The sequence below is a fragment of the Harpia harpyja genome, chromosome 10 (genome assembly GCF_026419915.1).
Source record: "Harpia harpyja isolate bHarHar1 chromosome 10, bHarHar1 primary haplotype, whole genome shotgun sequence".
NCBI classification, from domain to species: Eukaryota; Metazoa; Chordata; class Aves; order Accipitriformes; family Accipitridae; genus Harpia; species Harpia harpyja.
This window is the reverse complement of record NC_068949.1, coordinates 30,122,398-30,146,953: the sequence shown is the minus strand read 5'-3', so window position 1 is coordinate 30,146,953 and position 24,556 is coordinate 30,122,398. Positions and strand designations below refer to the sequence as shown.

Below are 24,556 nucleotides of genomic sequence, written 5' to 3'. Positions count from 1 at the left end.
TAAATATTTGCAACACAAGAACATGTGGTGTTAAAAGATGTTTTAACCCAGAAGAGCAAAACTGTACAGGAGCCAGTGGCTGGAAATTAAAGCCAGAAGCTATCAAATTAGAAATAAGGCACAGATAATTATCAGTGAGGCAGATCAACTGCATTAAGAAGAAAAGTGATACCATATTATTACTGGCATATTTGGAAATTCCTCCCACTATCGTTAATGGTCTTCAGGTACACATTGGGTGGCTCTGGAGCACACATTTGAGCTGAATACGGCTGGGTCAGATACAGCACAGAAGCAAAGAAATGAATGCTCATTAAACTTCGATTCTTTGACCAAGGATTTTGAGTAGCATCCATGGATAAAGTCCTTCAATAGCAGGAGAAATGGGGAGAAAAAATCATATGCTTCTCTGGGAAGGTTCAAGTACAGCTAGTGATATATGCAAGGGTCTCACCCTGACAGGATGCCTTCAGCCAACCAATGCCTGGAGCCTCAGCCTGTTCAAGTGATTTTTTAAATGGCATGCCTGGTGTCACCTTAGAAATTCTAGTTCTGGAGAGATTGACTCATAAACGTGGTCTAAAAGTCATAAGGTTTAAAAAGAATGTAACATATTTTGTACTTATCTTAGTTTGTGGCCTTCAGGTTGCACTCAAGTCACATTTACAGCTTTAAAAAACCCAAAGCCCAAACCAAAAAACAAGAGAAGGAAGGCAGGAGGGTGTTGTCGTGAAATTAGTGGTTTGGACCACACCACCACAGGAGTAAGCAAAGATACCAGCTGATCCAAATTCCAGAATCAAGTGCTAACACTATTAATACTATGGGACTTGCAATAAAGATACAAAACATTGCTAAAGCTCTTCTCCCAGGTTCTGTATTTGACCTTTTTCTTTGGCATAAACCCTTAGCAGGGACCAGAAGAGCAGACCGGCACAGGCTTTCTCTCTACACCAGCTTCCACGTGGAGTTTCTGCATCAAGTTCTGAAATGTCCCAATGGATCTGCCAGTTCCAGCATCACGGACACAACTAAGCAGCTGCCAGATCCCTGAGGAGATCTCAGGAGAGGAATTACCATTCTGCAGATTTCCACACTGTTCATGTGGAGGAAGGATGCACCAGCTCACGTGAGGAGCTTCTCCATGGTACCTGCTCTGCTACAAAGACTCCGTATGCAAGGAAGGTGGCACAGGATGTGTTGCAAGCAGGGCTGGCTGGGGAGCTGAAGGAGCTCTGATCACACGCTCCTCCTGCATGCCTTCCAGCTGTGACCAAAAACTAGTTAGTCTCTCATCTACCTACTTATCTTTGCTGAAAACAACAGAAGGAAGACTCCGTCTCTAGATGAATTCCAACATTTCAGTGTATTTGCAGATAAAACAAAAACTGGACAATGGACAAACAGTGCAGGGAAGTGTCATTGCGGGTTGATCTGGATCACTTGCTTGCGGGAATATTCTTTGAATAGTACATGTTTCAGTGGAGCCACGTGGAAGGCAAAGCGGCTCATGTTAATAGACAGCGATGTACGGTGTGAGACAGCAGCTGTTCTGGACTGCAATGACTGGAAAAAAAGGCCAAGTGGCAATAGTCCAACTCGACAAAACAGCCCCAAAACTCTCTTAAGTCAGCAGACCTGGCCCTGAGATATATGAATGGGGAACACAGAATATAGATCAAAACCAGAGGGTTTTACTTTTACATACACTATTAATGACTCTACTACCACTTGCTGCTGAAAACTTTGGTGTCCAAATTTCAGAAAGATGTAAAAATTTTCAAAGAAGTGGAGTCAAGAGCTACCAGTGAGGTCAGCACAGAGCACTTTACAGATTGAAGAACAATCTATTTAATGATACAACGACGACTTGCAAGCACCAACAAGAAAAAAGGGATTTTGATAGCAGAGAGTTACTCAGTCTTTCTGAAATGGGCGGAACAAGATCCAGCAGAAGCTGAAGCCAGCTAATTCAGAGCAAAAATAAGACACAGATTTTTGGAAGAACAATGAACTGCCCAAAGATCTTACCACAAGACAGGGTAGATTTTTCCCTTACCTTTAGGTCCTTCAATATGTTACAGCTCCTACTTCCAATCATGAAGTAGAAATAACTGGGGGATATTTTCCAGCCTGCACTATGCAGTTGGGCAGGCTGGAAGAGCATGAAAACCCCGAGCTCTGTGTCTGTGCTTGCCTAAAAGAGAAGGCTTTATTGGGGTTGCACAACCTGATCCCCTCCACACCTACAGCTTTGCTCGGGGAAACAGGTGAAGTGTGTGTTTGCCAGGCCTTTCTCTCCACAATATCTGCTTTCTTTTGGCCTCCAGCACTTACAGGTCATTAGGAGAAGAGATTTCTGAGATTTCGTGGGAGGTAGACAGGCACCAGTGGTTTCCAAGTGTTTTTATAAAAATGGATTTCTGACTTACCTCTCTTTCTTTTTTTGGACCAAGGCATGGAAAACAGAAGAAAGTGATTCATAAACTTGATTAGTGGCATCATCCTAGTTGTGTGCTAGAAGATGGGCTGCAGTGTGTGTGCTCACAAGCCCTGGGTCTTATGGTCATGGGATAAGCCTAAGCCATGAGGGAAGGAAAGGCAAATTTTCACTTATTTTGCTGGTGGAAAGAGTGGTTCAATCTGTGCATGCTCATGCTGGTTAACTGCTGCCAGCTGTCTATTTATAAAGGAACATGACCTAATAAACATTTAAACATTTTCCCTAGATTAGAAGCTGCTGTACGATCAGCACAGTGACACTGGATTGCTTTAGTGGGTGTATACCTGTAGGCACGCTGATCACAGCAGAGTCCCTGTAGGCATAAGCACTCAATACTGGTCAAGGATCCTCGGCCAGTATGAACTGTTCCTACAAAAATCAGCGATGCCTGGCTGGGAACTCGTGTCTTGATGTACCCTAGGGACATGGGAATGGCTCAGTGTTAACAGTGAGCCAGCTTTGGTCCAGCAACAACATCAGGAAGACGTGGGAAAGAGGCTTCTTGCCACCTGCGAAAGGAGCAGACAGCCACCAGAGCCCAGCTAAGGGCAGATGACCACCAGCACACTCAGTTTCTTCATCCTCATCCCTTCGTTTCCCAGAGTGGCATTTGGGAGCCTGGCCAACCTTCGGGAGCCAGCCGGGTGCAAATGGCCGTACCCAGCTGTAGGGCTGCAAGGGCTCAGGGTGCGGGGAGGCGAGCGGAGGTGTGCTGGTGCGGGAAGGGCTGTCGGGAACAGCTTCAGTGGAGGAGGAGCAGGATCACCCTGTGTGTGATCACTCCCAAGAGCTCAGTGGGATGTGTGACCCTGAGATTACCCTTGCAGGAGCACCAGCTCCCAAAGATTGCTGCCACTTTTCTCTTTATAATGCTGTGCACAAGGCAAAAACCAACAAGCAGCAAAGTTTCATTGAATGAAAGTACGACCCATTCAAGGAGGGGACACCTGCTTGTCTGTCCTTGGCAGAGAGAGGTGGCGAGCCTGATGTCCCAACATCTGTCAGTGCAAGTGTGAGTCAGAAGAAATAAATGCCCTTGTTGTGCAGTCAGTAACTTCGGTGAGAGGCGAGAGGGGCTCTTCAGTACAGCCTGCTCTGCCAGGGTCTCCTAGCCCTGAGCAGCCAGGGTGACATGGCCCCTGTCCCCCAAGGCTCTTCCTAAACAATCCCCTTCTGCAGGCACTTGGGCTTGTGGAAGAGAAGCCAGGCAAACAGGAGCACGGACACCAGCACGAGGGAGCACAGCACCATCAGCCCCACATAGCTGCCATGGGAAAGAGGGGGCACAGCAGGCTCCTCCGCAGGGATCATGTTGGTCAGGTTCAGCATGTAGCCCAGGGTCCAGCCCGCATCACTGCTGCCAATCTGAAATGGGAGAGGAGGAGAATCAGTGCTGGGGGGTGCAGGGCCTGCTTGCAGCATTGCCAGGGCAGTAGCACACCTGGGGAAAGAGGGCCTGGCTGTGCAGCAGAGGTTGCAGTTAGCTGCTGGGGTAGAGCCCTCCCCACCATTAAACGCACCTTTCCGAGGAAGTGGATCCTTTGCCAGTTCTTTTCAGTGAATTCGTAGCCATTTTCCAGGAGGGAGAGGATGTAGGCTCCTGAGAAGCAATATTCGCTCAGGTACTTTTCTTTTATTTGGTGATATGCTGTCTTCACCTAGGGAAAGAGGGAGTCACCAGGCTGTTAAACACAGCTTCCCGCTGGTCCAGCTTGTGCCTGAGCATCCACTGCAGGAGCTGGGAGGATCTTCCCTGTTTTGCCTTGGAAGTTACCCCTACAGAAAAAAGTTATCCTACAGAAAAAAATATCAGCAGCTCTTGTCATCCAGCAGCCCCAGCCCACTGCCACAAGCACTGCTCACCTCATGCCAAGGCCGGGCGCAGAAGCTCTCAATGGTGCTGGCAACTTTGTCCAGGGCAACGGGGCTTTGTTCACTGGTCAGGTTCAAAAAGTTCATCACAAAGTAGAAAGCAGAAAAAGCCTGAAGGAGAAAGAATATTTTAACCTGACTGGGCCTCAGCATGAGCAGGACAACAGAAATCCCACAAAAGAAAATAGTTTTATTTACAGATAGAGAAATATAAGAAGCAACATCACACACAAAAAAAGTAGGTATATTTTCCAAGAGGAATGTCATTTTGAGACACACCTCTCAGAGCTGATGAGAGCTAAGGACCCCAAAAGGAAGGTGGAGATAGGAACTTCACTGATCACAGTATCCTGAAGGACTTCGGTAAATCTCTCTCCTCTACGCACTGGTGCCAGAGTGGCACACGGTGAACGCTGCTTGCCATCACAACCTTGATCCCATTTTGGCAACTGAACGAGGTAAGAGTGCAGTCAAAATTGCCACAAACAGTGTAGGTGATGATCTGAAAGGACTGTACGCAGCCCCAGCACGTAATCCAAAGTCCAGAAAACCCATCTCTGACCATGGCCAATAGCTGATAGGTAGGGGGCAGTTTATGAACAGGGCAAGGGAGTATTAACAGTTCCCCCAGAAAGCCTCACAGCCACTGGTCTTGCAGCTCTAGGACTGACGTTCAGTATGGTGTCACACATGATGTGCATTCAGAGTGTGCGCTGCCTCCTCATCACATCTGGGAGGCAGACAGGTGAGCTGACTGACTGGTTTCAGTAGCGCTCACACACTTCTGGATGAATTTCAGATCTGGTACCACTGCTGACCTCAGGAGACAAGGTCTGCAGGAGCAGTGTATCATGCACGGCCTGCAGCAGGCTCTCCTGCCTCTGCTGCTGGCCATCAGGAAAGACTGCTTGAAAAATGAATCAGTAAATGGAGCACCCCAAGGAGATGCCTACAGGATATGGGTTATGGGAACAGTGCAGTGCTGGTAGGCCAGTATTTACTGGGGTAGCTCTTGCACATGCTGTCCTCACAGCAAGGGCAGCACCACTTTTGTAGTTACATGTCCGAAAAGCCATCTTGTAAATGATTTCCTGCCCCAGCCATGGAGAATACACTCCAGCATTACTCTGAGTTTCTGCTTTTCTGATATTCTGGGTTACAGAGAGTTGAAGAATGTGAAGACTTACCCCAAAATCCCCTTGTAATGGAGGTAGGTATATCCCATTGAAGGAGCAACTGGAGTAAGGACAATTGGTTTTGTTAAAGAGTTTCAGGATATTTCTTCGGCACTTTTGATAATCCCCCTCTCCCTGTATGGACAGCTGGCTGAAAGGGAATTGCTTTTCCTTGGCTGATGTACAAGGGTTTTTGAAGAGATCGCTTATATTTATAGTCCTCTGATACCCCTGGTGAAAGCACGGATCAAAGAGGCTGCTGTTCTCCACGGTCTGCAAGTAAAATCAACCCAAGCTGTTACACTTCACTTTAGAGTAACACCCTGGGAAAGAGCCACAAGGAAGGGTGGCCACAAGGCACTTGTCACAGTACATCACACCAAGATACACACATTGGGTCAAAGTGATGAGGATGGTTTAAGGCATTGGCTGTGATTTGGGAGATGTGGGTACTGCCACAGCCTCCCTGTAGGACCCTGGGCAAATTACTTTCAGCCACATTTTGTGAAGCTGCTGTTGATTTGGGATTCTCAGAGATGGTGAAACATCATCTCCCCCAAATACTTCAGATAAGCACAGTACTCCTCCTATCCCATGCCCAAGAATGAAGGCACCTCAAATTGGTAGTACTTTTGAAAATGTTGACTGTCATCTCTCTGGGCATCTACCCAGTCTTTATGGAGGACAATGACATTTCCCAAACCCAGACTAAGGGATGAGACATTTAGCTGGGACACAGCAACTTTTACAGCAACTGGTATGTCAAAGCTGGGAGGGTCCAGGATCTCCACCAGCAATTACAGATGTACTTGCCTGTAGGTCCCTGGACAGTTTCTGTTGCAGAGCCTGGTCCTTCCCATAGCAGAGAAAGCTGTGCGTGTACACTAGGTAATCCTTGCCATAGAGACGGAAGTAGAGCAGATTCTCTGGGGACTCAGAAGAGAATTCATTTGGTACAAAGGTAATCTGTGTTGAGGCTCCTCCGAGGTCTAGTGCTCCTGATGTCTCACTTATGGATCTCAGGGAATGTAGAAGTTTTGTCCAGCCAGACTTTAAAAAAAAAATAACTCAGGGTAAAACAGATAAAAAAAAAAAAAAGAGGAAGACCTATGAGGAGAGAAGCAGAAGCACAGAACACAGGAAAGGCAGGAAGACCTGGAGGGGGGCATGATATGAGAACTGGAACAAGACACAAGAAAGATGCAGGCTTGGAAAAGCAGAAGCTGGATCATGTCCGAGTGTTTGCTGGAAGAACTAAGAATATGAAATCTAAAACAACTGTTATGAGAAAAAACAGTCAACTTAGTGTTTCAGCTCCCAGATGATTTATAAGCTCAATAGTAAAGAATCATTGCCAAACTTTGCAGGCACAGAAATATTTTAGATCAGGAAGTGAGGAGGATGCTGTACCCAAGCGAAGTTATCAAAAATGCTGGTGTTTTATTTCAATGCTTTAAGCCTGACTACAGTGGTACATCCTGACACTTATTGGTATCAGGATGTACTCACAGTAATTGCTGAGGCAAGATGTGCAGCTTCCCCATCTCTGGTAAATGGCTTACAAGGGAAGATAGTGCCTGCGACACCCTCCTGCAAGGCATGATTTACAAAGTGCTGCAAGCCAATGATTCACATATGGACTTGCCATTGATACAGTACCTGCTTGAAATTGCCCAGCAGGTAGTTAATGGTGATCCATCCATAGGCTCCTTCTTCCTGACCACTGATGATTCTGGCACCCTGGAAGTTGAAGGGAGCTGAGCGTAGTGTCTTCTCTACTGAGGACAAGACTTTGTCAGCTGCACTTTTATTCTCCAAGCTGGATGAATGGAAGAAAGGATGGAGTGACTCCGGCTGACAGCTCTCTGCAGCCTACGGGCTTTCTTCTGAGTAGGCAGGCTGCAACTCCCCACGAAACATTGATTATAACAGAACAGATATTCATATGGGTACATCCAGCTCTAACTGGCCACGTCCCTCTCTATCACACCTTGACAGCACAGCTGCCGCTAGCTCTGACACTTACAGACCCTGCAGCTGAGAGTGGTACCTGGAGCAGAGACCAGAGCTCTCTTGTCCTCCTGGAGCATGTGCCCTGGTAGGGATTGCACTGTGGAGATTCCTATCACTCTTTACTATCACCGTTACAGAAGAAATCCATGCCCTCTGGTATCCCCAGGGAGATTTCTCAGGCAATACATAAGATCAGCTCCCTCTCCCAGCCAGGCAAGAGGTCTGGGGCACCCCCATGAAAATCACAAATTGGAATTAAAGGAGGACATGATTACGAAGTTACCTTAGCTCTGATGGTCTCAGGCTTAGTCAAGGTATGTGGGGAGTGGCAACATGGTTGGGATCAAAAATCCTGGGTCAGGCCTAATACCAGACTGTGGGGGTTGTCTAGGCATCCCCTGAGCATCAGCTTACGCACTGCTACCCTCCTGGTATGTCTGTGCTGCATGTGGGTGCTGGAGATGATGGAAGGTTGGAGTGAGTGGAAAAGGACCTGCTGGGCAAGCAGGGGAAGAGCCCAGGGAGACTTGGGGTTCAGAGAGGCCAGCGGCAGAAGACCGTATCTGGGCAAAGTGTGAGCTGGCAACATTTACAAGGACTTTGCCCAGGAGGCCCCCACTGAGCATCCCTGGCAGTTCCAGGCGCAGTGCTGCAGGAGAAGGGGAGAAGCCCTGCAGTACCTGAGAAGCCGCATGCCAGCAGTTGCTCCGAGGTAGACGGGTGTCTCTTGGTGCTGCTTTGAGGGAATCACCTCTTCTGCCTGTCGTAGGCACTGTGCCAGAGAGGGACCTGCCTCCTCCGTGGCATGGGAGTAACCTGAGATCCCGGGGCCTGCAAGAAATAAGGACATTTCTTTGCTCAAACTCCAAGCATAACCCCAGAGTGCTGTCACGAGCAGTCGTGTTAAACCATATCACTATCACGGGCAGCAACATCAGATTCAACCACCCCATTTCTAAGGAGTTTTAGAAATTCTACAGCACCAGCTAAGCCCAATGCACCCAGAGACAGCCACAGCACCCAGCATCTGCCACCCGGTCTCCGCGAAGCAGGCTATGAACTAGCTATAGGGCTGCAGTGAGACAGATCATTTCCTTAGTATGTCCTGGACATCTGCAGGTTCATCTCTGCTTCTGCCTGGGTGTACCCTGGATCTACACATGGAAATCCCTGACCCTTCACTACACTGGGTCCTCTGGGAGAAGATGCTGTCATTTGTTTGTGTATTGTATGCTCATACTACAGCACTAAGTGTTTTGCAGCTATCCGCTTTCATGCTGACCCAAAGAAAAATTCATTGTCCCTCCCTGCCGTGTGTCCCCTGGTGAATGGACTGCCCCAGGACCAGTGCCTGCAGGGGCAGCAGTGAAGCCCACTCTGCATTTGCTCTAGGTTGCCGTACGCTCAGCGTGGTGCTCGTGGCGTGGCATGCTGCAGTGCTGAGCAGTTATCGCAGCAGCTCGATAACAGTGTGGCTCTCCCCTGCGCTGCAGACAGGCCTGAAAAGACCCCAGGCAGGCTCTGACAACACCGCTCCTCCCCCCAGAGTGCAGCGATCCATGATGGTCTACTCTGTTCCTTGTCACGTGCATCCTTGGGCTTCATTTATGCCTTCCTAAACCATACAGTATCTATGCAGCGATAGAATAAAAAAATAAACCATGACATACATAAGTTGAGCAACTTTGGCCTGCAAGCCCAGTGCTGAGCTTGCACAGAAGCCTTGAAAAAGAGCAAACCATGCCCTCCCCTCTTGCTGCCTAATGTTCATCAGCACTTCAGCAAGGGTGCATGCAGACGTTTTATTTATTTAAGTACATTCTTTGGTGTAGCTCTTTCCAAAAAAGCACTTACTTCCAAGCATCCTAAAAACAAAGGAAAAAGGGGATCCAGCTTTCCTCCCTGGAAGGTCAGGCACGTACAGGTCCCCGTGGGAAGCGGTGGGATACACATTAGCTCACAGATGTAACACTGTTTTCACTATTGGCCTCTTCCTCCAGGTTTCTCCTCCCCCACCCTTTGGTTGTATTATCTCTTCTTCATCCTGTGCCCCTTCCACAGGTCCCTTTTCTCCTCTTACCTTCGACTTTACACACCTCCACCTGCTGCACCACTCCAGTGTCGTTCTCCTTCTCTGCTGGCCACTCGTACACATATAGGTTAGTGTGGGATGACCCCGCATCCAGCACGATCCCATACTGTGGGCAAAACAGAGCCATCATTGCACCCGAGGCACCGAACCAGACACAGCATGCGCTGGTCTCCACACACAGGGGGACCAGAAATGAGAAGCCTATCTGGCAGCGGTGGGAACATGCTGTGTCTTTACTCTTCTCAGTAGTGCTTCAGTGCAAAATTTCCATCAAAGGATACAAGAGCAGAGAAGCAGCAAAATTGGGACTGATTACTTAGGAGATGATCCCATGTGAAGCCATATCTGTTTTTACTGTGAAGATGTAAAATGAGATGTTGAGATGCATGGACCCACAAAGAGAGGTTAGCCAGACCCAGCAAGGCAGCAACATGTCCTGGAGCACTATGCACACCTAACCCCCCAGCTTGGCTTGTTTTCCGGTAAGAGTCCCAGCTTGTAATACCTTAATATTCTTCGGAAGTGGCTTGTTTTGGGTCACTGCTACAGCAATTAAAGCAATTACAGCCAAAGTAGAAAGGAATCCCAGGATGAGTAGAATCTTTCTTGTCCAGGACATCTTTGGTTTGGTACCTGTGACTAGAGCAGAAAAAGCACGTTAGTATCCCAGTAGCCCATCTTACCTCCCACCCCAAAGGTCTTCAGGCATGTTCCTGCAGTCCCTTTCCACTACGAAGCATCTGCCTTTGCCCATCCCTGCTCCACGTCCTTGTGCGGGATTTCTCAGAGGCAGAGCTGAGCCCTGGTGTCCTGCAGATCTGCTCTCATGGGCCGTGCCATATCTCCATGGGCTGCCCTGTCCCATGTGGTGATGGAGGAGGACTTCAAGATGCAGCTTATGGTTAGCCTGTCCTTGAGATACCTGCAAGTGACTGAGCAACTATATAGCAAAAGCATCCGTGTGGGGCAAACACCGACTTCTTCTATAGCTCTGCATTTGGCTTAATAATCCCCGAGAAGCTGAAAGAACAGACTGCTAATATATAAATAGCATAACCTTGTGGAACCCAAAGCTTTAACCCCTGCAACATTTTGTCCTAGTATACTTGTGCTTCATTTTTTTTTTTACAATTATTATAATAATTTACAACATCGTCATCACCAGTAATGCATTTGGGAAGTCTAACACTAACATTTCAGTATGTGGCAGTCAGTTCAAGCAATGCTGTCCTGCCCCTTGGCAATGCTATACGGAAAATATGATCTGCACTCCACAGGGTATTTAAGAAATCTATGGAGATTTTTGATGCCACTTCTCACAAGACCAGTAAATTATGAATAGCTTGTATTTGCAGAATTGGCATAAAAAAAATCACACTTTGCAAAACTTGTACCAGTCTGATTCCTTAAGTGTTACTGATATATTTGGTATGACCTATCTAACTAATTAAGATTTTGGGGGCTTAAAATACATGGTTAGCAGTAGAATTCTGTATAAAAAGGTACTTATGGCTGATGGAAATCATTCACAACCAATATGGCATTTGAGCTTTCAGAACCAATGTACATATACCTGCATTTGTTAGTAGCTAGCATGATACTGTCTTCTATATTTTCCTGCTTTGGATTCTCCTTCATATATCCCATGGTGGAAATCTCACTTCACAACTTAGGCTCAGCCAGTTTTGGTATTTTTTAATAAAATACCATCTTACAACACAAAGTTCTAGAAAGGGTATCAGAAAAAGTATTTTCCAGATTTATAATCTAGCTGTAAATTCAATGCTTACAACTAAAAAATAGTTTCAGCACTCTAGGGGACATACCTGCTCCCCCTATGACATGAAATCCATTTCTACCCACACTGATGCTCCATACTCAAAAGCACTGATTGTCTGACTGCTCACACGGGTACTAATTTCTCTTCTCCTTGTATACAAATACTCCAGGAGATGTTTAGAAGTACATTACAGGTCCTCCAGGGTGACAATACCTCTGTGCAGGCAACCACATCAACTATCTTCACGCTCCAAGAAGGTAAGGTGACTGAACCTGCTCTGCATCTGCATGCCAGAACTGGAGCTCCAGAGGTCATTATCCAACCCTCAGGTGATACTGGTTCAATGCTCCAAATCCATCCTGGCACCCCACGTCATACATGCAAATATGAAAAGCATTCAAGTTCTGAACAGGGTCATCTTCTAACCAGTGTGGTTTCACATGAAAGGTGGTCCCAGGCACCAGAACTATACAAAGTGTTACCCAGCCTTACAAATGACCCCAAGTCCTAGAGTTATTTTCAGCAGTTAGCCTAAGTGAAAAGAAGCAACATACCTCTGGAAATCTCTAACTGTAGACAAATAACATCTTCCCACCTACCTAGAGAAAATGGAACTTAAAAGTGCCAAGAGAACTTGTTTTGAAGATCTCGCAGGCAGGTCCATTGGAAACCTAATGCTGACCTGGAGCTCTGTGCTCCCTCTCATCACGCTCATGTGTAAATCTGCTGAGGCTAACTGTGAAATTTGGAAGCTTGTTATGCTCGCATTTTGTGAGTGCCTGTTAGAGGCATAGCATGCTTGCCAATATCTCCAAGAATGCAGCTTAAAAAAATAGTTTAGTACACATACCAGACAGTAGGAGGTAAGAATGCATTTTATGCAGCTTTACTTGAAAAGGCCCCAGAACTGATGGCTTGAAGTGATTAGAAACAACAGAGCATGACAGCTGGGAGACTTTTCTTCTTATTGGAGAGAGTAGTTGGCTCAGGTTATGATAGCACTGAGCATGTCTGTTGAACAAAAATTATTTTAACACTAGAAAAATGAATAAAAACAGATGCTATAATGTAAAATTAGCTGCACAGTATAGATATGAAGCTAGCATGCTTTAAAACTGAAACTGCTGCTGACAGTTGCACAGCACATCAATGTAATTATTGCCACCGTTACTCTGAGATCTTGCCCACAGGCAGCCACTAACGGCTTTGTTGGGTGTTTACTGTCATAGGAATGAAGGATGTGTGACTCCGCATCATTTCAAAATTTTCAAACTTCCTGTTGTGATGCGTATGGTCTGTCTGCTGTGTCTTTTCAGCAGCCACACTCTGAAACTAGCAGCATTAGCAGCAAAGTGGGAACAATTTTCTCACTGTAATGGACCATCCCAACAAACAGCTGTAAAAATCCCTTGTCTGTAGGCAGAGGCATAATGATAATTGTCTGCATCCCACCTGCAACCTGAGATTAGTCATTTTTTTCCAAGACACATTATTTCCTTAACCCTGAACATGACTTTTGCCTGAATTTTAGCTCAGTATCATAAGCGCTTTTCAGGACTCTGGGGATTGCAGATATGTGACTTCATTGCTGTATCCCATATCAGAGCATCTATCTGCATGAACTCTAATGCTACCAAGCAGCATTTTGTTGAAATGTTTCATACGAGAAAAGGTACAAAATGACAAGCATAATCCAGAAGGTAGCCTAACAAAGCAATAACCTTCTAAATAGCACTCAAAGTGTACAGACTTGAGCACTCGATTATTAAAAAAACCCAAAACCAAACTACAACATTGTAAATCCAGATAAAGAATTCAATGTAATTAAAACAAAACTCACCTGCCATTTGCTCAGAAAGGTGAGGTATTTGAACAAGTTCCCTTTTCTGCACACTTGATTACCTCCATCAGCTCTAGGCATAATTGCAGGTTCTGCAGTAGCTGAAGAATTAACTTATTCCCTAGACTCCTCCAGCTCCTTTGCACCCCACGACTCTGAATGCCGTGCAAACACTCCTCAGTCTCCACCAAGCAGAGCAGTACTTAACCCTGTAGCACCTCTGATTGCCAGGCCCCAGGACTTTTCTTCCACTAGCAGTTTTCCTCAGCTGAAGACCAAGCAGGCATGATCTTCTGTCTCTGTGCCCAGCCAGAACCCAAATAGAGACAGATATCTGCTCCTTCTTCCATACTGCCCACTGTAAGTGGTGATAAAAACATCACATAAGGCCATAAGTAGGCATAGAAATGACACTGCTTCTCTTCTTCTCCACCCCAAAGCTCAGAGCCACCTGGTGCTGGAGCCCTGCCCAACTGTGCAGGTATTAAGCTCTCTCCAGATGTTTGAGCACAGCCCGGCTGCTCAGGCATCTCTGTTTCTAATTTTGGTCTCTGTTTTATTGTAGGGGCTACCACTGGTTGCATCCAGTGAGTGGTACAGGTCCCAGAACATACACAGATCAAATATCCTTTTTGTCTCCGAGTTAGCTATCAACTGAGAATGAAGTTGGCAGCCATTCCAGCTAACAGCAGTTTTGCTGCAGAAACCCTGTTGCTCTTGGTGAATAACCCAGGAAGGACCACACCAGCATGGGAGGCACTCTGTGTGAAGGCAAGGAAGCAGGATCATCCCCAGCATCTTCCAGAGCCTCAAGACAAATAGGAAGCTGCTCCTCCAGCCGACATCGCACTGTCACAGGCAGCTCTGCACGCCAGGAGATGTCACTCACAGCCAAGGCTGCCCACCTCCCAACTCCCTTCTCACCAAACAAGACTTCACAACAAATGTTAAAAGGAATTAGGCAACCAGCTGCTTTTAGAGATGCAATAAGGATAGGCTAAGGCTGGTTTAAGGACTGAAATTAGGATTGTCAAACAGAAAAGGAGAGATGCTGTGCATAGTTCAAAGCCATGCTCAGTTCAGATAACCTCACTATGACCCATCATCTCTAATAAATACAAATACTGTTGTAAACTGCCTTAGCACAACACCTAAAGTTGATGTTTGCTTTTTCCTTCAGATGCTCACGCTCAGCCTGTTACAGAAGGGATCACAAGAGGCTGTTCTGCAAGGCCATCACTCTTCCACTGCACGAGTGCCACGCTGACAGAGACGGATCCCACCGTCACCTTTATGTTCTCAGCACACCTCTGTATGGTCAGAAACATTCTCATTTTTGGCCTTAATTTATTTATTGCCAGTCTATTCCCTCTGTCTCAAAACTTCTGCAACTCTCAATCCTCCTGGAATTTATTCTCTTAACCAGCTTATAAACAATGATCCTTTCTGGATTTTCGTCTTTCCAGCCTTCTCCATTTACCTGAGCAGTCCAGCAGCCCTTCTCTGTATACAGAATAATCTGCTTTTATTTTTCTTCAGCATTCTGACCAGACCTGCAATGAGACTAGCCTTGCACAGTAACGTACCCATTACACCAGGAGATGATACAGTCCTGGCCTAAATGAAGTGAGGTGGGGACCTGTACTACCTCAGACACATGATCATCTACCATCACGGCCAGCGCTAAGTCAACCCAGCACCTCTCCTACGCAATTCCAGCAAACCCACGTTTGATCACATTTAATTAAATTAGCCCTGCTACATGCTGCAAGCAAAGGGAGTTCCAAGACACATTGCCTGCTGCCCACGAGGCTTGGAGTGACGACAGAGAATAAGATGTCGTCTTGCAAATCCTGCCCATCAGCTGGCAGCTACCTCTGCTGCTGATCACCCACGTTGCTGCTGCAGTCTGTTGGGAGTCTCTCCAATAACTGGTTTCCTAAGCACACGTCCACTCTTTGGGGGAGAGCTGCTGGATGCTCATGCAATCATGTAGCCCAGCAAATGGGAATATGATCTGTGGAGCTGCAGAACCCAAACACATCAGAGAGACTCAGCGCAGTGCTGAGAAGCCACTGAATTATGACCCATCACAAAGGGACACAGGCATACTCGAAGACTGAGAAATCTGGAACAGTACGGATTGAAAATGAGTCAGATGCCACCATATTTTTAAAGCAAGGAGCAACAACCTGCCTGCCTGCCTGCCAGCTGGAAGAGCACAGGAGCCCATGACTGAAGGGTGCCTGAATCCCTTGGTAGTCTGAATGCGTCCAGCGCCTGTGACCAGCTCTGTGCACAGGGTGGGCAGCTTGGGCAGAAGGAGCATCTGTCAGGGCAGCTGCTTGCAGACAAACATCATCCAGGACAGCAGTGAGCCCAGTAGACAGGGGCTCTGGCAGTCTGTGCACATTTACAAACTGCAGGAATTCATGTCTATGAAGTTCTGCTGGCAGTGATGGCAGGGAAAGGGGATGGGAGCAGTCAGTGCTGCTGTTCTTCAGGGTGGATGGGGGGATGCACATTATCCTTCTGCTGAGGGAAAATGAGATTTTAGTAGTCACGAAGTTTACCAGGCTGAATTGCACACTTGAAGTTGCTGAACTTGCATCAGGGTTTGAGGCACACTACCTAAAAGGCACACCTGTCTTCAACTCACCACAACGAAACATCTGAGCCCATAAACACTCAGAAGAGCCATACTGCTTCATTTATCACACTTTTCTGAAATTTTCTCTGTCCCCATCTGACTTCTTACTCATTCTTCATTTGCCTTTTTTGTTCAAACATGCTCTTGTCCAAGTTACCTAGGAAGATTTTGCTGCAAAGTAATGTAAACCACCTGTTTCAGGTGAACGTACTGGAAAAGTCTTTTCTTAGGCTGGCGAGAGGCTCAGGTTTGTCTTAGAATATACACACAAGCACATATACAGTAAGTGTATTGCTTTGGTTTAAGAGGTTTTATTTCAAAATATCAGGGCAAGACACTGAACATGTTGAAATTAGAATTGAAGCTCCAGATCAGGATTTTACATCACTTTTTACAGCTGTTACATGGAACAGTGTGGGAGGCTCTGCTCCAAGTTTTAATTATTCATATGGCAAACATCGTGGCCTCAATACTCGTGTGATCTCTGGCCCTCCTTGTGGTGCTATATACAATTATAAATACACATTTACTGGTTTATTTTTTTCCAGATTAAACACTTACAAGCAGTGAAGTACAAATACTGAAATGTCAGCAAAACTGATAAACCAAACAATGTAATACGGTTTTTTTTGGATGTCTTTCGGAGGCATTTGATATTTTGCAATTGCACAACCCTGCATGTCTCAAACCCCAGCAGACTCCTATAGATCTAGGCTAAGCAGCGAGGCAGAGCGCTTGAGCTAGTCTGTGCCACGTGCATGCACGTGCGCGCACACACACACGTGTGTGTGTTGGTGAGCTGGAAGATGGAGTAAAGAGTGTGCCTATATGTGTGATAATACCAAGTTGGGAGCAAAAGCACGCTGACACATAGGACTGGAATTCAAAATAAATTTGATAAATAGAGGAGAGCCTGGTGAAAACGTCCAACTCACTTGAGTAAGGACAAGACACACCCAAAGACAGCTTGGTGAGCAATTAGTTAAGTCACACTTCTAGAGAAAACATTCTTGCAGCTATAGCAGTTTGCAGCAATACTTCCCTCCATCTAAAGCTGGTAAAGCCTCCTATGAAGTTCTATGCCCAATTTTGGACACTGCTTTTCAGGGAAGTTGTAGACCACTTGGAGAAAATCCAGAAGAGAACAGGAAGAAGGATCAGAAGTCTAAAAACTTGACCTATGAGGAAAGATTGGAGGAATTGGGTTGTTTAGTTTAGAAAGAGAAGAGCAAGGGAGACACGTTAGCTGTCTTCAAACAAACGAAGACTCTATCTATTTGTAGCTGATTCTGCCTCAGGGCAGGGGTGGCTCCTGGACTTTCTCCCAGCTCTGTTTCTTCTGTTCAGAAGGCAGGGAGTCAGCAAAAAGAGGGTGATGCACTCATAAGCCATGCTGTTAACAAAGACCTATGCAATGCGTATGCTCTCCTTGTGGGATACAGATGCATTTGAATAAATCTGTTCCCTCCTTCCCCCAACAAAGCTCCATGTTGTATTCAGACATAGTTCAGCCACGGCAACCATCCCGCTATATGTTATCCATATGTACAACATTGCTTGAGGTGGGAGCACCTCATCCTTTTGCTGCTTTTAGAGTTGTGACTGGGATACGACCCTGCGAAATTGCACAAGACACATTGGAGGAGCCCTGTTTTCCTGGAAAAAAGAAAAGCACGTGGCAATCCTGAAGAGCTGGCAGGTGCCAGAGGCTGCAAAAGCCAAGCAGCAGCAGCAAGAGACGGACACAAAGGAGCAGGCAGCACACAGGCTCATTCTCTCCTTTCTGCAGCTGCCCGTGGAGGGGCTTTGTGCTCGGGCCAGTCCCACGGCCCTGTGGCATGGGTTTACTGCTGGAGGGGTGATATCCGTGGGGTTCCGGGCCGGAGCACCTGTGACCCAGGCTGCCCCACCAACAAATCCCCCATTCACCTTGTGCACAAGGCGGATTCCCCTGTCAGAGACCTTCCCACGGCTCCCGGCAGTGCTGGGTGCGCTGCTCAGCCTCCCCAGCTGCTCTGCAAGACACTCACACCGCCTCCCATCCCCACACCACAGCCCCTCTCCCTGTTATTATACACCATCCCCATCAAAGCTTTCCCGATGCCTGCTCATTAAATAGTCCCTCTACGGGAAGATACTCTTCTGATTTACATCACAGCAGTCAGAGATACTCAACACTCTCAAATACAACCAACAAGTGGCAGGATACCCCTGACACAATGACCTTTAGGCAGTTAATTTTCACATTTATATGATGTTTACTGGGCTTCTAAGCCTGTACCCTATTTGTACTCATTTCTTTAGGATTCACACATCTTCAAATCAGAGGAAACAACTGTTATCAGTTACATCAGCCTCCTACCAGGCAGCTTCTGGTATTAATTTGCTACCAGCCCAAAGCTATATTTTAACTGGAGAAGATTTATTGCCATAACCCACAAAGCTGAAAGTTTCATCAGAAGATACCCAGTGAGTTAAAGATGGCTTCCCCAACTCCCCAGCTTATCACCCAAGTTATTGCTTGAATATACTTGGCTATCAAATGATGTAAAGACATTTGTTTTTCTTTCGGGGGAAAAAAGAAGCTGCAAGCACTGACACTTTTTCAGTTTTGTTATTATTGATAGTTCTAATATGCTGACTTGCAATGGGCCAATGGTGCTGCTAGGCTTCCTTTTCTGCTCAATATCCTTAAATTCTTCTTTGCTCTTCTTAAATCTCTGGCAATAATCTTTTCCTTATGCTTCTTTTGATCATCTTCTACACTTTCCAACTTTATATTTGCATTAATTGCAGCTTCCTTTTTTCTCCCTAAATATGCATCTTTTAGGGATGTTATTATTTTTCAAATTAGCATAACTTTCAACTGTTGTATTAAGGCTTTTGGGGAATAGAATAAGAAGTGAATAGGCTGCTTCCAATTAGCATTCCTATTTGGCTATTTTAAATACTCCACTGATTCAGCTCAAGTATTTTTAAATTTGGGAAACCACTTCTTTTAAGAGCTACTACACATTATTTGTTGACACAAATAAGTATGCATTACTTGTATAATAATTTTTATCTCTCATAGCAATGTTTCTCTATGGAGATTGGGACCAATATACATTTTCCTTGTGCTGGAAGTAATGCATTGCAAATTATGAGATGGTCACCCTTGGTTTTGAGGAATTACCCTGTCATTCACTAAAATCCACCATCATATCAGCTTTCCTCATCCCTAAATAGACAGTCATGCCCTTCTCTGTCTCCGGCATCCTGGCTGGTAACGAGCACTAACCTTCACCCGCTTTGGTCGCCTGTTCCTAGTTCAGCCCCAGGCAGCTATTGTGTACAACTATTTAATTATTGTTATTGCTGTTAAAGACAGCAGGGCCGCTGCTTTAATAAGAAGGTTGGTGATGTGTGAGTTACATCACCAACCCAGCACAGCCCACCCTTCCCTGTGCCTCTTCAGCCACCTGCACCAGGGGATGTACAATTTGTCATGGCAAAAGAGAGGAAATAGCCCCCAGAACAACTGTTCACCCCTTCAACACCCATGTTGGGTCAGCAAGTTCAGAAACTTCCTGGAAAATACAAAGTCCTGAGCTCTGTAAATACTGCTACTCCCAACAAGAGGTTCTGGCAAGGGGAACAACCGCAGAGAAAACAAATCCAAACCCCTTGCCACCCACAGTGTGCTCTGCACCGGGCGCTTACGGTGGTGTCAGGATACACCCTCCCAGTAGGCACCGCTTTCCCTGTGTGCCCTCTCCACTGATAACCTCTCCTGCCTCAAAGGGGCTGGGGCCACCGAGACCCTCACCACATCTCGAGGACGTTTTTCTCTGAATTGCAGATTCCTGGGATCGCCTTGTGCGTTGAGCAACACTACTGCTTCCAGGGGCTTACTTCCCCAGCTTCCAAAAAACAACACAGCTGCCCAAAGTGCCACACGTGAGCAGAGCAGCCGCCCATGCTGCTGCAGCCAGCGGGAACCCGAGCTTCCCGAGTATTTCTGCACAGCAAAGCAACCAGCTTCTCTCCTGAAGTTTCATTTCCCATTCAGGAGCGAAAACCATTGGAGACCAAATGCAGAAGTGCAAACACCGTTCCAGGCTGGTGCAGCATCAGCAGAGCCACTGGCGAAGCCCCTGGATGATGAGGCCATGTACGCAGAGGGACAGATTACGCCCATTCCTTGGCAGCCCCACGTGTGAGTGCATACACGGGGGACCCCCGCAGTGCTCATCAGTGCATGGGATATTGCCCACACCTTGATTGTGCCACCCCTTGCAATTGTGATTTCCAGCACAGGTGCTTGCTCTTTTAGAGGAGCATATCTTAGGCCTGCAAGATACCCAGAGAGTTTTTCCTCCCTCAACATGCATAGTACCCATTTGCAGCAGACAAAACTGTAGGTACCTTCCCTTTGCAACTAATTCTAGCAGATGAAGCAAACGGCCCCTTGCTATCCAGGCAGGGAAGCAGTGCCACTGCCTCCGTCCAGTAAGCCAAGGTTAAGACTGTATGCATAAAAAAAGATAGCTCTCTAGTTAAACACTTCCAGAGTTGCCCCCATACCTCCAGCTGTCAGCACTGGTATCTCCATTCCTCATTGCAGAGCACAGGACAGGGAACAGCTGGGATAGTTTCTGTCTCCTGCTGAGGAGCGCATCCTCTCTCTAGGCTTTGTGGAAAAATATACTGATTTCTCAGAGGTCAGCTTTAATAACTAGGATTCCCACAAACCATGAGGAGAATTCAGCTCATGATATTTGGCATGAATATCGTGCTCTGTTCCTCATGCTGCTACAATTTCCATTTCAAATAGCACGAAACAAATTGCCCTGTGGTATTTTTCAGGACAGCCAATGGGAAGAACACAGGACCAAAGCCTGCTGCAGGGCACAGGCCTCGAAAAAGTGCCCGAGTGTAAGAAGAAATACTTCTTAGAGGTTGCAAAGGTAACGAAAAGTAAAAGTTAAATATGAATCTAAATTTTCATGGCCAGAAGAGCACCTAGCAAGGGCTGGAGCCTCATGCAGACATGGAACAAAACAGCAAAGGGGTTTTGCTGGATGAATGGGCTGGCACAGGAAGTTATTAATCTCCAAAGTTCAGATTACTTATTACCGGGACATGCAGTGAATCCTGGGGAGAATTAGGCTCAGGAAAGGAAACCCCTTTATAATCAAACTGTAGTTTGGCCTTCAAGCTGTATGTCTTCATTACTTGCCCTCCCCCCCCAAAGTCCTTGTCTCAAATAGTTCAAAATACAAACATGAAATATTTTGGATAAGGCAGCATGGGTACACAGTGGTAAGAAGGACAAGGGACTGTCACAGTAACTCATCCTTCCGACAAGTGCTCGAGCTGCCCTGTCTGCGCACGTTACACGCAAGGGGCTGCTGCGCAGGCGTTAAACCACCATCACCGCTGGGGGACCGAGCAGCCCTGAGGCATCTGCAAAGACTACATCCAGGACTGGGCCCAGCAAACAGAAATTACAGCTCTGACTTCTCACCCCATCTCCCCCAGAGGAGTAAGAGCACAAGCCACCCTCCATTCCCAGCAAGGAGGTACAAGCAGGGAAGTCCCAAGCTCTTCTGTAACACTTGCCTCCAGCTTCCTGCTCTATCCTCTAGCCTGTGTGTCCAAAGATGCTTACTGGGACAGAGAAATCAACACTCTGCACTGTCAAAAGCCAACAAAACGGAGGTTGCTTCAGCTGAAGAAGTGACAAGCTTGCGACACAGCCAGTCCAGCAAAGGGGACAGATTTGTAGCATGGAAAAGAGCTGCTAGCTGGCTCTGTTAAGATGAGCACAGCCCCTCAGCAGCAGGAATGGCCAGCAAACCTGAGCCCATGCAAAAAGCAGCTAGAGGTCCGCCGCTTCCCCGCCACCGCTGTGTTCCCCAGCCCCTCTGAGCACCATTCTCCCTCTGGCTACCGGACGTCCCAACCTCAAGCCGGAGTTCACCTTCCAGCCGCAGGATCCCCAGCCCAGCTGCAACAGTTGCAGCAAGTTCACATGAGCACAGGCTTCTTTCCTAATGTCTCCTGCAAGAGCAGGGGCATTGAAAAGGTTATTTATTAACAGTGCTGGGACAAAGGAGGAAGAAAGAAAACAAATCCATTTATAAAATCAGCTAAAGAGAAAACTTGTGACTCTAATGGTCTCCTTTGTAATTCCTTAAGTGTGGTCTTGAGCTGCCCTGGCATCACTTCTTGTGATGCTGAATCAGCAGAACAGCCCCACTTGTGCAGTAAATAGCCAGATAAGGACAGAATAGTCCTGAAGAAGAAAGTGCTAGCTTATGCTGCATCCGGATTTTTCTTGGTTTCTGCTAGGATTTGGGAAGACTGATAGTGGCCAACTTTCTCACCACTAAATACCAAGCAGTGACTCACATTAGCATCTACCTCTGCAATCCAGGACATACCCTTTCCTCTGGGACAAGGTAGAAACCAGGATAAACAGAAAACTCATGCGAGAGCTGTCTCAAACAATACCAGTCAGTGCTAGCTGAGCTCTCAGATAGGACCATACCAATCCTGAATACTTTGCCAGACTTTTTCTTTTGATAACATTTCTCAAGGGGGGACAGAGAACAAAAATAACAAAACACTGTTCTGTTTAACAGTTACCCATAGCAGAGAAAAGCTGAGCTAAAGTTTCCAACAATTATCAGCACAAAAATCCTAAAATAGACATGCAATGTACCATTTTTTAATTTAAAACTGGCTAGGCTAGGAGTTCTATCATGTGGATTGAAAGCCACATAAGAGCACAAGGCAACGTATCAAGACAACAAGACACGTTAGAACAGCAGCATTAAAATGCTCAGTATAGCACTGATACGGATGAAGGAACAAAGGCCTCAAGCAGAAGTGGCAAACTGCGCTGTAATTCATTGGGAGGAACTACACATTCAGGGAGGATAGATAAATAATGTCCAAGGTATCTATGGAAACCGCCATCCTACGCAGGAAACAATAAAACTTGGAAAAAGACAAACATGAGAAAAATAACTGAAACTTCAGATATTCATAAGGACAATAACACTAACTGAAAGCGGGATTTGATCTCAAAGAGATGGGAGCTTAAAGAGATGTGAAGTATGGAAATGAGGGCTAGCAGGCTGAAGTACAAATAGGAGCTATACGGTAACTCTGCAAAGAGAAATCTGTGAGGCTGTCTCCTCAGAGCAGATGTGGGAGTCCTAGCTTTAAAATCCATTTATAAACTGGCTGGGCTTCCACACCACTCTTGTTCAGCTGACTCTCAGCAGTAGGTCTCCTCCTGGGCCGTGACCTGCTCACCCTATACACAGACACAAGGGAAGTCGACTTACTTTGGGTGGGAACGGTGAAGGCAAAAGGCTGGTGACAGTAGTTTCAGCTTTGCACTTCCCATCACTGAAAGCATGTGACAATCTTCCTTGCCCTCCTGTTTTTTGTCCACTATTTTTGCCCAATCATTTTCAGCCCTCAGAGCCTCTCACAGCTCAGTTTGGACCTGATTACATTTCTGTACCACTGATCACACCAAAACAAAAACCTCTTAAACTGTGCTGAGTTTACCAATTATAAACAAGGGTTTCACATCTTTTTCTCATTTAAGAATGGAGTAGTTTTTAATATAGCTATGATATAGGAAATTAACGTAGCAACAGTGCAAGACCTTATGGAACAGGAAGATGACACGTGTTTCAAAAAATGGTTTCAGTCGCACACATTTCCTCACCCACGCTCACTCCCCCAGTACTCACAGGCACCAAGCTCACCCAGGCACTCTGGCAGGATCCTGTGTGAGATGGGACCAAGGGTGGCAGATGCCAAGTCCTCACTGCATCTCTTGGGTTCCTCTGCAGTGGCAAGCTACAATTTTTGGGCAGGTCTTTTGCCATCTTTAGGAGCTAGTTGTTACTACAGTGTGATCCCTTTGCCTCAAAATCACACGTCCTCCCCCGAGAGCCCTAGGACAGATGGCTGCTCAGTACCTTTTTTCCCCCTCGTTTTGGGTACCTTAGCTCCCACAGTCTGCCTTCCTGCTGGGAGAGGAAGAGGACGACTTGCACACAGGACGTGCTGCGACCTTGCTGTCATCCTTTTATTATTGGAGCACTTTTTTTTCGCAAAGGAGTCATCTGCACGGGGGCTTTATCAGCACCCATGCCTTCTGCTGATGAGCTATCTGTGTGAGGCTTATCAGGGTGCAGGCTTCTGGGCTTATCATAAACACCCCATTTGTCAGCATTTACCCAGTTTTACTGCAGTCGGTCACATCCTTGGTTATCAATACAGACCATTCTTTTAACCCTTGCTCCGTTGCTTCTTCTAGTCCTCTCTCACACACACACACTTCCATTCGTGTTTCCTTCAAGCCAGTTCTAGTATTTCTGCTTCTCCAGCTGCATGCCTGCCTTATGCACAGCGTGCCGGGACCTTCGTTTCACAGGCTGTCATCATGGCTGTGAAAAGGTCTCCCTGGCTTGGTAAGGTTATGGGGGACCCTAATAACAGCAAAGGAAGCAGATTTTAGGGCTGCTCCGGGGTCTGCTCCTGCATGCAGCTCTGCTGCTTAGATGCAGCTGGGTCTTCTGCCCAGAGCTCATGGCACAGCATGCACGAGCACAGCCCCAG

At 46.6% G+C, this 24,556-nt stretch overlaps 1 protein-coding gene across 5 annotated transcripts in view; it reads right to left on the bottom strand.

Annotated features, from left to right (window-relative positions):
• Window positions 1–25: 25 nt before the first annotated feature.
• Window positions 26–24,556, bottom strand: part of ENTPD1 (ectonucleoside triphosphate diphosphohydrolase 1) — a 34,540-nt gene continuing 10,009 nt past the window's right edge. For 2 of the 5 annotated variants that reach the window (XM_052799006.1, XM_052799002.1), the window contains exons 2-10: window positions 10,161–10,294; window positions 9,644–9,761; window positions 8,244–8,394; window positions 7,210–7,369; window positions 6,370–6,600; window positions 5,563–5,829; window positions 4,367–4,486; window positions 4,024–4,161; window positions 26–3,868 (exon numbers count right to left, since the gene is read on the bottom strand). In XM_052799006.1, coding sequence (XP_052654966.1) covers window positions 3,662–3,868; window positions 4,024–4,161; window positions 4,367–4,486; window positions 5,563–5,829; window positions 6,370–6,600; window positions 7,210–7,369; window positions 8,244–8,394; window positions 9,644–9,761; window positions 10,161–10,274 — 1,506 coding nt within the window. In that variant the 5' untranslated portion in view covers window positions 10,275–10,294 and the 3' untranslated portion in view covers window positions 26–3,661. Of the gene's footprint in view, window positions 3,869–4,023; window positions 4,162–4,366; window positions 4,487–5,562; window positions 5,830–6,369; window positions 6,601–7,209; window positions 7,370–8,243; window positions 8,395–9,643; window positions 9,762–10,160; window positions 10,295–11,648; window positions 11,795–13,275; window positions 15,811–15,934; window positions 16,097–23,938; window positions 24,143–24,556 lie in introns of those variants that run through there. The other 3 variants (XM_052799003.1, XM_052799005.1, XM_052799004.1) reach the window with 3 other exon arrangements.